This window comes from Pelodiscus sinensis, chromosome 7 (assembly GCF_049634645.1).
Source record: "Pelodiscus sinensis isolate JC-2024 chromosome 7, ASM4963464v1, whole genome shotgun sequence".
Taxonomy (NCBI): domain Eukaryota; kingdom Metazoa; phylum Chordata; order Testudines; family Trionychidae; genus Pelodiscus; species Pelodiscus sinensis.
Window position 1 is genome coordinate 8676646 of NC_134717.1, and position 15440 is coordinate 8692085.

The 15440-nt window shown below is 43.4% G+C and overlaps 1 protein-coding gene across 1 annotated transcript in view; it reads left to right on the forward strand.

The window, feature by feature from the left end:
• The window catches only part of SLC49A4 (solute carrier family 49 member 4), a 124477-nt gene that overhangs the window by 36491 nt on the left and 72546 nt on the right, over positions 1 to 15440 (forward strand). Inside the window, exon 3 of the mRNA XM_075933110.1 lies at positions 11139 to 11407. Coding sequence (XP_075789225.1) covers positions 11139 to 11407 — 269 coding nt within the window. The remainder of the gene's footprint in view (positions 1 to 11138; positions 11408 to 15440) is intronic.

Here is a 15440-nt window from a genome sequence, read left to right on the forward strand (position 1 = left end):
TGGCAAATCATGATTTTAATAATTACTCAAAACTGGGAGAGCTCTTGGAACACCTTCCCAAATCAAAGAGCCCTATCTTGAAAGCAATAGTCCATGAGGGCCAAACTATTACATGTACTGCCCTACAAATTAGTCTAGATGTGGCTGACACTGCAGCCAGAGCAATGGCCACAGTGGTCATGATGTGAAGAGCATTCTGGTTACAAGCTGTGGGGGCTCCCTTTCCCTGTGCGCAGATGCCATCCGCTAATGGAACTGGTGCATTTGCAACCATGTTACACTAGTAGCATCATTCCTACCTGGGGTCACCAACACCACTGTGGACTTTGAGCCGCAATTTTTCTGAGGACAATGTATAGGAGCTGCATCCCGAGGTCACGAACTTGATCTTCCCTTAATGAGGTTGGCCAACAATGGACCTTTTTGCCTCTCCCCACAACACCAAATGCCCCTGATTCTGCTCCAGAGTGGAACCCAGCAAGGGCTCGCTCCTGATCTAATGGAGGGCTCCTCTGTTCTATGCCTTCTCCCCCCATACCACTCCTTCCCATAGTACTCCACAAGATCCGCACAGAGGAGCTCCAGTCATTCTGATAGCTCCATCTTGCCAAATGTGGTTTCCATTCCTGCACAGGCTGTCTACTCAACCTACATACCCATTACCAGGGCTCGCCAACCGCGCAGTTCTGCAAGTAGATTACATGATTTGTTAAGGCGAGTAGATTACATGATTTGTTAAGCCCTGCCCATTACCACATCAATGCGACTTTCTCTACCAGAATCGTGGAATGATGCTACATCCTTAGCCGCATGTCTTCACCTCCATAAGTGGCTCCTATCTAGTTTGGGGAAATAGAGGCCCGGTGCTCTCAACAGGTGAAGGATGTTCTCCTACACAGTAGGAGACCTACCACTCAAAACTTACTTGGACTCGTTTCTCTCACTGGTGTCAGAGAGCAATGATGGACCTTCGTACATCCCCACTAAATGTCATCCTCGACTACATAATAGAACTTAAGACATCTGGACTTTCACTTTCTTCCATAAGAGTCCACCTTTCAGCTATAACAGCTTTCCATACCCCAATGGATGGCCTCTCCATTTTTGCTCACCCAGTCACAAAAAGGTTCCTTAGGAGTCTCCAGATTATATACTCACCCTACACAGACCTCCTCCTCCAGCATGGGACTTGAACCTTGTTTTGGACTATTTGACTAGGCCTCTGTTCAAGCCCTTGGCCACATGAAGGTCTGCTTTCTATTGGCTATTACCTCAGCGAGGAGGGTTGGGGAGCTTAGGACCCTTACAGCTGAGTGCTCCAACACTATTTTTGTCTCCTCTAGCATTGCTCCAAAAAGTATGTACAATGTTCTATATTAATGAACCCATCATATTACCTACTTTCTTTCCAAAGCCACATGCTTCACCAAGGGATGCCATGATGCACACCCTCGATATTCAACTGGCATTGGCTGTCTCTTTAGATAGAACCAGTCCCTTTCATGAATCTCTGACTGTGAAGAACTCCAAAAAGATCTCAACAAATGAAGTGATTGGGCAACAACATGGCAAATGAAATTTAATGTTGATAAATGTAAAGTAATGCACATTGGAAAAAATAACCCCAACTATACATATAATATGATGGGGGCTATTTTAGCTACAACTAATCAGGAAAGAGATCTTGGAGTCACTGTGGATAGTTCTCTGAAGACATCCACGCAGTGCGCAGCGTCAGTCAAAAAAGCAAACAGGATGTTAGGAATCATTAAAAAAGGGATAGAGAATAAGACAGAGAATATCTTATTGTCCTTATACAAATCCATGGTATGCCCACATCTTGAATACTGCGTACAGATGTGGTCTCCTCATCTCAAAAAAGATATACTGGCATTAGAAAAGGTTAAGAGAAGGACAACTAAAATGATTAGGGGATTGGAATGAGTCCTTCACTGTTTACCCCTTTCTCCAGATCATTTATAAATATGTTGAATAGGATTGGTCCTAGGACTGACCCTTGGGGAACACCACTAGTTACCCCTCTCCATTCTGAAAATTTACCATTTATTCAGCTTGGAAAAGAGGAGACTAAGGGAGGGATATGATAGAGGTATATAAAATTATGAGTGGTGTGGAAAAAGTAAATAAGGAAAAATTATTTACTTGTTCCCATAATATAAGAACTAGGGGCCACCAAATGAAACTAATGGGCAGCAGGTTTAAAACAAATAAAAGGAAGTTCTTCTTCACACAGCACATAGTCAATCTGTGGAACTCCTTGCCTGTGAAGGCTAGAACTATAACAGAGTTTAAAAGAGAACTCGATAAATTCATGGAGGTTAAGTCCATTAATGGCTATTAGCCAGTATGGGTAAGGAATGATGTCCCTAGCTTCTGTTTGTCAGACGATGGAGATGGATGGCAGGAGAGAGATCGCTTGATGTTCACACCTCCAGATCAGCTGCTAGAAGTGTGCCTCACCCTCCCTGACTGAATTAACCTCATTATCTCTAGTCTTATTCTGGCCTGAATATTTATACCTGCCTCTGGAAATGTCTATTACATGCATCTGACAAAGTGGGTCTTTGCCCACGAAAGCTTATGCTCCAATACATCTGTTAGTCTATAAGGTGCCACAGGATTCCTTGTTGCTTTTGCAGATCCAGACTAACACGGCAACCCCTCTGTTACTTATTGCATTCAGTGACACTCAGTACCACTTTAAAGATGGAGTTGTAAAAGGAAGATCATCATCTGCCTAGATCAGGAATTTATTTTTATCACAACTGCATCAAAAAATGATAGCACCATAGAGTAACAACAATTTTTTGTTCCAACATGAGAATTCAAAAATAGTTCAGAAGGCAGACAGGCTTAAAAAAGAAGTATGAAATAAGTTTACCAACCTGAAGATCCTGCATGTACATATATATTTCTTTCAACATCTTCATTGGAGCTTCCTCCTGAGAAGGAATACATCTCATGATATTGTTTCATTTGGACAGCAAGTCCTTGCAATTTTTTTTTTTTTTGGTGGCACTGTTTGCATTTTGTATGCATGCCTGTCTTTTTGTTTCTGTCCCTCCTTCCTCACATTTATCTCCAGACTTCTCTTTGTCCAGATCTATTCCACTCCCAACAATCTTCTATTCATTGAACTTTTTGAAATGGCACTTTTAGGGAAAGGTAAGGGATTGAGTCGGTGTACACATTTGCAGAGAAACAATGGAGTGCGGTCTCTATTTCTTATCTCTCTCTATTATTTATTTTAAAACATTTTTGCTGTCAACAAGCATGTCATCTCTGGAGACACAAATCCACAGTTTGAGAACTGCAAAACTAAGCACTTGATGGTATCTTCTAGACAAGTGTTTCTCAATTGGTGCTTCATGGAACCCTGGGGTTCTGCGAAGTGAAAGTAGGGGTTCCGCGAGGAGCCGGCACTCCCCCGCCCCCCTCTGAAAGAGAGAGCACTGGCTAGCCAGCTTCTTAAAGAAGCAGCACACTTTCCCCTTCGTCCCTGGCGACGCAGAGGTATAGCGAGGCAGGGGCAGAGGGGAACAGTTGCTCCCAGCCAGCACACTTTGGGGGTGCAGGACAAGGGTGACACCATGTGACCCATAGCGGGGAGGGAAGCATTTCCCCTCCCCAAAGGAGCTGGTGCGCGCTGCCTGAACAGCTGTGGCTATGGCACCCAGTAACTTAGTTCCACGGCCTTTCTGCGCGATGAGGGGAGGGGAAGGTCAGGAAACCCGGGTCTGCGCAACTCCAGCTGTGCAGGCAGAGGTCTTTGCCCTGGGACTCCCCCCCCTCCCAGCAGAACGACATCGTGGAAGTAAAGCCCCTGCTGTTCAGGGGAGGGGAAGTGCAGTTGCACATGTCCTGGAACTCAAAGGTGCTGCAGGATTGCTAGGTACTGGTCCCAGCTGCCCCGTCCCCTGCCCAGACCCCCCACGAGTACCCTGTCCCCTGCCCTCACCAGCACTGTCCCCAGCACCACCTTCTCCCCGGCCCCAGCACCCACTAGCACCCTGTCTCCTGCCCCCACCAGCACAGTTGAGACCACATTAGTGAGATTTGGCGGTTTTGGAGGGGTTTTTTGCATCTCACTTGTGTGGCCCCAGCTGACTTTTCTGTGGGTCAGTGACCCTTGACTCAAAACAGGTTCCCTGCCCCTCCCATAAATTGACAATACTAAAACCTTTCGAGTTTGACATATTTTATTTAAAAATGAAGCCTAGCAAAAATGCCCCCAAGGCCAAATCCCCATCTCACTGCAGCATCATAACACTCCTGTGCCACCCCAAATCTGAGCCTGTTCTACACTGGAACCCTGTGTCCTGAGCCTCTTACATCCCCAAACTCCTGTATCCCCACATCTTTAGTCTTTTGTCACAACACTCCAGCACTATCCTCACATCACAAATCTGTGTCCTGAGCCCATCATACTCACAGCCTCCTTGTCCTGAGTCCCTCACATATCCAACCCAAACTCCTGCACCCTCACATCCACAAGCCTGTGACTTGCTCAGCACCCCAACCTTCCACCTGAGCCTAACACTTCCCAGCCTGGAGCCTCCTCCCCAAGTCAGCATCCCCTTCTGCATCCAAATTCCCTCCCAGAGCTTGCACGTCTCACCCCTTCCTACACCCAAATCCCCATTCCCACCCCAGAGCCCACATCTCCTGTCTCTACCTAGAGAGAGTGTATAAGGGCTAGGGATAGCAAGAGGGAAGCAAGAGCATATAAGGGCTAGGGCTAGGGAGAGGAGGGGAACAGAGAGGATGGTGCCTCAAAGGGGTGGGGTCTTGGAAAAGGAATGTGATTTTCATGCATTGGTGGGTCCCCCTCCGTGTGTGTGTGCGTGCGCGCGCACGTGTGCTTGACAAACCTAGGGGTTCCTTGAAAAACTGAAAAGGGTTCCATGGCCAAATAAAATTGGGAAACACTGTTCTAGACTGAGCACTGAGTCCATTGGTAGAAAGAGAGATTAACCTAAATTATCTAGACCGAAGACTCTGGAAAATTGGACCCCTAATCCCTGTACTATTGGAACGGTTTTGCAACATTTTAAAAATATACAGTAATTCCTCATTTAACACGGTAGACGCATTGCAGAAAATGATCGTGTTAAGTGAAAACGTGTTATGTGGAGTCAATTTTCCCATTGAAAATAATGGAAAAGGTGGGGGTTTCAAGCGGTGGGGAATGGGGAAACCCAGCCGCCGGCCTGCAAGCTGGGTCGAAGGAGAGGGAGCAAGGCGTCCGGCGAGAGGGGGTCTCCGGGGAACGGCTCGGTGAGCAGCAACCCCCCTGCCGCTTTGAAAGGAGGCGGGGGAAGCCCCACGCAACTGCCGATGACCGGCCGGCTGGGGAAACCGTGTTATTTTGGGGATGGTCATGTTGTTCAAAAAACGTTCCCCAAAAAAATCGTGCTGTCGCGAAAACGTGTTAAGCGAGTAATTACAGTATTGTCTCATACTATAGAATTAGTATTTATAATCTGTATTCCATGGTGAGATATTTTTGAGCTATAATGTACCTTAATTAAAACCTGAGAGCTTTTTTCCTCAAAAAGCATTTTATAAAAGAATTCTCATTTAAATAAAAAAAATCTAGTGTTTTTTAATCCACACTAGTATGCACTCACTTCCATTATAAGGATTTCCCTTTTGTAATTTTTTGTGTATTATTGATGAAAAGCCTCACACTCTTGGGTATTTTCTGTTATTTGGGCTCAATACTTGCTGCATTGCTTGGTACCTGAAAATACTTTCCCAGTATTAATCTAGTTAATGTAGAAAATCTGAGAGCAGAACAGAGATAAACACAGGATCAATTAAAATTCAGCAGTTAGTGTGTCAGGTCTTAAAAATGTTTTGAATAGGGTTTAGAACTCAACTAAAATTCTTTTACAGTCCTTGCCTTTCTTGTATTACAGAATCAAACTTAAATTACAGTGTAAGGCTGTGGAGAAAAAAATGGGGTTGCTCTTTGCTCCTTTTGGATAACAAAAACCAGAAGAAAATGGGGAAAAAATAGGAACAAATGCTTCTAATCTTAGAGCAATTTTCTAGTGCTGGTGATGGTCTGTCGGAAATAGATCTTGATAGTCTTTTAGACTGAAATCTAGTTAATGACTAGCAAAACAGCAAAAGCCCTGATACTATTGTGTTCATATTTCTCTGTCAGCTGCTATATATTTGTCTCCTAGTGTATATTACTAGATAACTACTGAATGTATTGGATCATATTTTGAATATCTTTTCCGTCTCCTTTTGGAGATAAGCTAGAGATATGTAGAGGAACAAAGAAGATCTCTTTCCCTTGAAAAGTAAGTTAATTCAAACAAGTTTATGAATGAAGGATAACATGAAACTAACAATGCAAACACATGCAGAGACATTAGAAGCAGGCAATACTCAGGAAGCTGAAATAGTTGAGAGAATAAAGTTTGAAATTTAAAAACCTAAAATATTGTTATTTGAAAAAAATATGCAAATATTTAAAAGAAATAGGCTGTGTACAATGGATAACACCAGGTTTTATAGAAGACTAAGAGGCAAATAGAGCAGGTATGATGTACAGGCAGTCCCCGGGTTACGTACAAGATAGGGACTGTAGGTTTGTTCTTAAGTTGAATTTGTATGTAAGTCGGAACTGGTACATATTGTAGGGGAAACTCTAGCCAAACATTTCTCCAGAGCTCAGTTTTATTCTCCCACATCTCACTTCCCTCAGTCCTTTATTCTCAAGCTGAGGTGTCTGCTGAGAAAAGCCGCTCCGCGTTTCCCTGGTCTGCTGGGGGGAAGCAGCTAGTGCAGGGTTGCCTCACCCCGTTTGTAAGTAGGGATCCGATGTAAGTCGGATCCATGTAACCCGGGGACTGCCTGTACTATAAGAGTTCTCAAATGGGGAATCATGATTCCACCCGGTGGTCGTGAGGTTATTACACCGAGAGTTGTAAGCTGTCATACTGCAACTCTTATTCCAGTTTGCCTCTAACATATATAATGATAAAGTGTTTTTAATTTATAAAGGGGGATTGCACTTAGGCTTGCTGCATGAAAGGATTCACCAGTACAAAAGTTTGTGAACCACTGATATATAGTCAAAAATATGTTTGTAGCATATAGTGCTAACTTGTTAGCTTCCTGAGACATATATTTTTCTTATAGATTTCTTATTTCCTTATGGCTTGATTATATGTTTATTATAATAGGTTACAATAGTTTATATTAAAGTAGCTTGGCTGTAACACAAAGGACCAACCTGCATGTTGAGCTAAGACAAAATTAGTATATCTGTGCCTGGGATTTTCAGCCGGATAACATAGTGGGCTTATATATGTCTGACCCCTTTCACCTAGACAAGAGAGTCACCATGCATGTATTTAGGACCTTTCACCTGGATAGGGTTGAGATAAAGCAATCTTTAATGGCATAGTGGCTTCCAAGTATTCCCCTCAAACTTAACAGGTACTCCACAACTTGGAAAAACCTGAAATAGGTTGAGACCAGACCGAATAACCAATTAGGACATAACTACGAAAGGGGCCAGAGTAACAAATTGATGTATATAATAAGTTACACTGATCTATAGTAAAAAAATATTCACCATTAATAAGGTGAGAAAATGCAATTATAGAGAAAGGGATACATCTACTGAATATTCATCACACATGACATCAGCATAAAGTTTTACAAAAGTGACATCCCAGCCTAGGGTCAGTCGGAGAAGGAGATGTAGTCCTTGGGAGATGCCAGAATGATGGCCCCTAGTGATGGTGGAGAAGATGATGGTAATGAGGAAGATGATGATTAATGCCTCATGTTATTCTACAAGGAATTGAGTGAATTTATGAAAGAGTAGATGTATATTCCGTATCTATCCTGTTAAGTTTGGGTGTTTGTGACTGTGCTAAATGTGTTAAAGTATATTTGTAAATATACAAGAATTCCTATAGCGTGAGTGTTGCAAACTATGCATATCAGGGTTCCCAACTATGGAATAATTTAAATACTGTGCCTGATCCTGGGACAAGAACCTATCAGTCCTCCAAGTGGTAACTGGAAGTTCTGAAGTAATTGATATAATTATACATAATCTAAAGATAACAGGTCTTAATTTTGCAACTTTCTCAAAGACAGCACGTTACTACTTAAGCCATTCTGGAGCATTATTTCAGTACTGATTTAAGCTCTCTGCTGAATCACAAGCTTGATCATATCCATTCCACAGGTGCATGTGTGCTGCATGCACTGTTGCCTGATATTTTTCCCTCAGCCCTATCCCTTTGACCAGCTCTCGCACTCTTTAGTGCTACATGCTTCTGTGCGTGGTGGTACCATTTGCCCTTCACCCTTTTTTGGTTCCTTACCTCTCCTCATGGTAGCTAGAACAACTCTTCACTTTGGCAAGGAGTTTTTCAGTGGTTTTATCTCTGTATCCTAGTTTTAATTTTAGCATAGTTTTAATATTTATAAATATAATGTAAATATTGTAAATAATATTAATAGAGATAGCTGGAACCCCTCTTTGATTGTTGAAGGACTCCCTTCATCCCTGAGACTAGCTTCAAACTTTATATCTTCTGTGCAAGACTGTGCCTGCGAGTGACCCATACTCCACCTGTGTGGAGTGTTTAGGAGGCTCACATAAGAAAGCGCTGTCAGCTTTAGCAGTTCTTTTAAGCAACATGTGAAGAAAGAGAGACAAGACTGAGGGCGTTACTAATAGAAGCTGCTCTTAAACCAGCTATGGAGCTAAGACTTGGATTCGGCACTGAGCACTTTGGTCTTGGTGCGAAGTGGTCCTCTGGTACCATGCATATCCTGGCATCGTTTGCCATCTCTAGTGCTGAGGAAAAAATATAAAAAAGCATTGCTCTGAGAGAGAGTGCTTACTGGTGCAGAAGAAAGGTGGGTAAGGGGAAGGCAATGGAGTTAAATTTTCATTGGGCCACATCGCCATCCCTAGTGCTGTGGTGGCTCTACGTATGCCCTGCCCTGGGCTGCTTCCTCTCCCCCCTTTCCTAGGTTTTGGGCCTCACCTACCCCTTTTCACTCCCGTCTCCTTACTTAAAGCTCCAGCGCTCCCGTCAGGTGACCCCCTGCCCCTTTCCTCTTCCTCCCTCTTACGACGTCGGGTAAGGCCCATGTCACTCTGGACATCCTCCCCCTCCGCTGATTGGCAGCCTGCGGACACACTGTGCCTGCACTCACTCACTCACTCACCGCTCCCCCTCCAGATCTGGCATGCCGCCTTACCTCTCTCCCTCCCACCGGTTTGGCGGCATCTGAGTATGCCGCGCATGCACGTACCCCCACTCACTGCCCTCCATACCGGGCCAGCGTGGGGGGGTTTAAAGTGCAGGGCTGTGGCGCTCCTTCACAGGCCAGCGTGGGGGGTTTTTAAAGTGTGGGGCCATGGTGCACCATCACAATCATCCTCCATGACTTCCTGTGTTCAGGCATGCTATATGCAAGCAAATATTCCACTGTCTGCCATCTTGAGTGCTCATTCCACGAGAGTTCAGGACTCTTCAGTAGCATTTCTGGCCCAAATTCCAATCCAAGACATTTGCAGGGCTGCAACATGAGCAACAGTTATGGAAGGCCAATAACTATTTGGAATTATCTCGGAACCTCCAATCTAAGAATTGAACTTGCTTGATCTTGTTTAACCTGTGATATCTGTTAAATCACAGCATGAAATAGTATAGCTTCAGTTCTATATTACAAAGAAAGGATAACACTTCTAATAGTTAGTTTTTATAGAAGATATGTTTACTTTTATTTAATAGTTAATATAATTTAACTCCCATGTACAGTGTCAGTAAAATATTTCCTTTGAATATGTGGCGGTGTGTTTTTTATTTTTTTGTGTGCTCTGAATTATTTTTCATACATTTCTAGTTTGGATTGAAATTATTGCTAAATGAGTGACATTTCTATTGACATCTGTTTCAATAGATTTTTGTCTAGTGACATTTCACTGAGATTTTTTTTCCTTTGTACATTTTAAAGCTCATGCCACAAACTGACATTTCGCCATTTGTGGCTTGAAGTGTTGCCTAACTCCTGATTTAGCTTGGCTTGTGTTTCCCATTTTTAGACCATGTCTTTGTGTCTTATGACTTCTTGCAGAAGTAACAGAGGGTTCACGTTTCATGTTTTAAAAAACTCCTCAAAATGAATCTTTAAATCACCTTTGCTCTCATCTGAAAGTACAAAGGGTGTATCCCATTTGGAGATTAAAAATGATTTTGAGTGGTTTGCTATAACTAGCTTGACTCTGGCTGATTTTTAGATCTCAGGTATTTTATAAATTCTAAAAGGTCTTAGCATCTTAAGTCTGATTACATTTGTAAAAGTGAAAATGGAAGGTTTTTGGCTTGAATTCCATGTTTACAAGTGACCTCAAAAACTCCTCCGTGTATGCTGACTGTGCCCATGCTCTCTGTGTATGGTCAGTGTCTATAGGACTACCGCCTCCTTTTTGTTATTTCCAGTCTTTATCTGTTAAACTGAGGTGAGAGTGTACCAGAGGATGGGGGAAATGAAAGGGAATTTGTATTTTGCTACTTCACTGTTCTAAATAGTAGAATAAGATGATTCTGAGTCAGAACAACTAAGGGCCAAATCTTACCTGCCTTTTAGAGTAAAGCTGTAGTGTGGAAATGTATATTGTACTGAAAACATGCAAAGGGGCTTTGAGAGAGATCCAAAATTAAAACCCACTAAAGGGTTTAAAACTCTGTGGGACTCATGCCTGCATAACACACATGGAGTTAGGGTTAACATTTTGGAGCTTGACTGTCACTAAGACTCTTTCTTCCTTCATACCCCATCATGTTATCCTTTCTCCAAAACAGTCTCCCATTCTTATTCTCTTCACCGTTCCTTCTTTGAAGAGAACATTTAACTTCTCCATTCACTTCAATGCTAATAAGTACAAAGTAGCTTCTGTATTCTTCATGAATGTAGCCCTGCTTCTCTTAGTATAGAATATTCCTTTTCTGCTAATGATTTCGGCATCCCTTCTGTGGAGTAACACATATTGGCACATTCTATATCTTACATAATGGTTAAGTAATTACTTTGTAAATGTCTGCATATTCTTTTCTCCTTTCTAGATTGATTCATGGAGGGCAGCTGTTAAATGGATTGGCAGGTCCAACTGTAATGAATGCTGCTCCATTTCTCTCCACTACCTGGTTTTCTCCGGATGAACGTGCTACTGCAACAGCTATTGCATCATTGCTTAATTATCTTGGTGCAGCATGTGCATTTTTAGTAGGACCTCTGGTGGTTCCATCTCCAAATGGTACATCTCATCTTCCACTTGCATCAGAAAGTAATTCTGAGCACATCAAGGACCGCATTGAGGCTGTGTTATATGCAGGTATCTTAAAACTAAATTACTTTTATTGTGTGTAAAGTGTGAGCTACCACCCTCCAGTGCAGTGGTTTTCAAATTTTGGGTAGTGGGCCTGCAACACTTTATGTGAGTATCTGTAGCCATGGACCCTCACAACCCCCATTGGCTGCGGTTTGCCGTTTCCAGCCAAGCAGAGCTACAGGAAGCGGTGACTTGGGCCACATAGCATCCCACAGCTTCCCTTGACTGGAAACAGCAAACTGCAACAAATAGGAGCTGGGAGGCTCTGTGGCTGTGGGTGCTTTGTCTAAGTGTTGTGGGCCCAGGCCGATCCACAAGGCAGTGTTTACCTAGGCAGGTCCACAAGCCAACTTTGAAAACCACTGCTCTAGTGGCTTGCTTGCAGATGATAAAACTGTTGATAGCTTAAAGAGCTTTTGTCCGGTTTCTCAAGTGGTACAATTCTGTGTTCAAGGGTAGTGGTTTTCAAACTCTGTTTCATGATCCAGCACAGGGTCACAGAATGTAAAGCACCAAGGATCCCGGTAGCCAGCTAAATCTCGGTCACAACCCACACTTTAAAAAACACTTGTCCGTACCTGATCTGACATTATGCTGCGCTCCAAAAGTGCCAGTAAGTCCAGCTCCTAGGCAGAGGAGCCCTGGGTTTCTGCGCGCTAGCCCCACCTTGAGCATGAACTCCACACGCCAATTGAATGGGTGAGATGGCTCACAGAGCCACTTGTGCACCTTTATCTAGAAGGTGGACCTGCTGCTGGCTGCTCTCCAGACGCAGTAGTCTATGGTTCCAGGACTGGTCAGAAGTCTGCGTTAGCATCTCTGCTACGCTGCTGACCAGGAAATGCCTGAGCTAAGCCCATGCCCCACTCCCTGCTCCAGCACTGAGCCCCTCCCCAAACCTGGAGCTACTTCCTGCACCACAAATGCCTAATTCCCGGTCCAGTGCCCTAACCCCTTGCTCATACCCAGAGCCTTTTCCTGTCCCCCAAACACAGCCTCACCCCAGAGCCTGTACCCTTAGCTAAGAGCCCTAAGCCTCTCCTGCCCTCCCCCATGCACTGCTTCAGTTTATAGCCCTCTTCAACAGTCCAAACCCCTCATCCCCTGATCAGTTGGGTTGAAGGCATCAGCAGTTTTCTTTAACCAGGAACAAAGTTTGAAAACCACTGTTATAGAAGAAGCTAAATTCTGTTCCCTTTGTCACACGTGTAGGGTAACCAATTGAGCTATGTCTCTGAATGCAGACACAGATCCATTCCAAATAGAGTATCTGGTCTAGCTTTTCATGTGTTCTGATTTCCCAGGAGAAATATCTTCCACTAGGACTTTGTGTTTTAATGCAGAACTTCAAAACTCTGCTTGTTTTGTTGAAAAAAACCCCTCTCCCTACCAATTCATGTTTCTCTTTAACAATGATAGTGGAAATACAACAATCTCTCTACATTTAATGTTTAACTTTTATGTTAAATCAGTACTCACTTAAGGGTACGTCTACACTAGTTCGTTAGTTCGAGCTAGGTAGGATAATGAGGGCAAGCGGAGTTGCAAATGAAGCCCGGGATTTAAATATCCCGGGCTTCATTTGCATGTTCCTGGGTGCCACCATTTTTAAATTCCCCTTAGTCCAAACTCCGTGCCCGCGGTTACACGCGGCACAGAGTAGGTAGTTCAAATTAAAGATCCTAATTTGAACTACCATTACTCCACGCGGAATGAGAAATAACGGTGGTTTGAATTAGGATCTTTAATTCGAACTACCCTATTCCGTGCCGCGTATAGCCATGGGCACGGAGTTCCGACTAAGGGGGATTTAAAAATGGCAGCACCCGGGAACATGCAAATGAAGCCTGGGATATTTAAATCCTGGGCTTAATTTGCAACTTCGCTTGCCCTCATTACCCAACCTAGCTCAAACTAACGAGCTAGTGTAGACGTACCCTTAGAGCTTAAATGTGTAAGTCTTTCAAAAGTGATTTGTTAAATAATTATTTAAGAATATAATTGTGGAATAAAATCACACTAGATTTTGCCGCCTTAACCAAAAAGTACTTAATGCTGTTCTTTATAAATTTATTAATAGTTATCACTCAGAAGCAACAATTAACTGATAATAGTAATGTATGAAAATGAACACTGTAAAATATTTGCTTTATTTACCCATGCTTTTCCTTGTGATGGTTTCATCAGCACAGCTGGATAATTCAGTAGCTGCCCTAAGAAACTTACTCTAATCCTGTTCATGGCAAATTGTTTTCTTTAAAGACGTGGCAGAACCATTGATATATTGGCCATGGCTGCCCCATCAAAAGTGGCCATACCTCTCAATGAGACTCTTACGGGTCTGGTCAGAGCATTGTGGCTGATCCCATCCTAGCCTCTCCTCAAAGAAAGCAAAGAAAAAAAATTATGTACTGGCCAATGAGTCTGAATATCTGTACTCCTACCCTTCTGCTAGGTCTTTGGTGCTTACTGCGGCGCATGAGAGAGTCAGATATGAGTAGTTATGTATGACTCCAGAGCAAAAGGACTTTAAGAAGCTAGACCTGTTCAGTAAGAAGATTTATTCAGTGAATGGGTTACAGTTTTGCATTCCAACAAACGTGTCTTTTTGGGAAGGTACAACTACAACTTTTGGGACTCTAGGGGAGTGTCTAGACTACAAGGTTTGTTCAACAAAAGTGGACTTTTGTTGTCAAAACTATACCTGCATCTACACTACTGCCGAGTTCTGTCAACATAATGTCCACAGAACTCAGCAGTTTTGTCGACGGAGGTAAGCCTCATTCTACAAGGAATAACACCTTTTGTCAACAGAGTTCTGTTGACAGAAGGTGTTATTGCATCTATGCTGTCCTTTGCGTCTACACTCCTCATGTCGACAGAGCGGCTTGCTTTGTTGACAGAACTGGATGTAGTCTAGATGCTCTTTGTCAACAGAAGCTTTGTTGACAGTATCTGTCAACAGAGCCTCTGTCGACAAAAGCCTGTAGTCTAGACGTACTCTAGTACACAAGCACACAATTCACAGGAAACACTGATTAGGATTACCACTGAAAGTCAAGCAGTCAGTCCAGGATCTTCTCTTGAAGGGTGCATCCCTGTTTTCAGAACAGACCAACCCACCCATTCCATTGTCTGAAAAACTCCAGAACTCCTGAACTGGAAAAGGTTTCTAGGAGCATCCCTCCTTCAGACTTATGAGTGGTATTGTCATGGGTGCAGAAATATTGTAGTGCATCTTCTGAATTTCCTGTGTGGGCAACATTTCATAAGGCCACTGTAAGTTTTTACTTTATTCAGCATACTTTAAACACACAGCTTGATTTTTCTGTTTGATTGCATATGTTATGTTAATGAGGTATTCTAGGTGGGTGAGATTTCTATTTTGAGGTATAACTCCTTTATACCACTCATGCAGTGAAAGGAAGATGGATTCAGATAGGGATGTAAGTGACTACTCGATCACTCGATAAGCATATGCTTCTTGGGTAATCTAGTAGTGACTCCCAACTAGTTGCTTCTCCTCTGTCCCCTCCCCTTCCCCCCGTCCCTTGCTGCCTTTATCAGAGAGAGGCAGCAAGGAGGAGCCAATGCCGGGGGAACCAACTTAAAAGCCAATTTTCCCCCAGCACCATCTCCACAGGGGGGCAGGGAAACTCCGTGAGTGGGGACTAAAGCAGTCTCCACTTGGCTGGGTCCCGACTTCTGCGCTTCTGCCTTTGAAATGTAGCAAGAGCCCTGCATGACCCTTGCTACATTTCAAAGGCAGAAGCACAACAGTCAGAACCAGGGCGAGCGAGGTCTGCCTGAGTCCCTGCTTGCCCAGGGTTCCCCATTGCTCTTCTTCCTTTTAAATCTAGTAAAAGCCATGGGCAGCTCTTACTACATTTAAAAGGTAGAGGTGCAGCCAGGATAGCGAGCGCTCCAACTTCCCCTTATCAACTAATTGAGTAGTTGATGGAAATTCCACTGACTTCTCGATTAGCTGATTAATTGAAATTTAACATCCCTAATCCAGGATATAATTTGCCCAGCA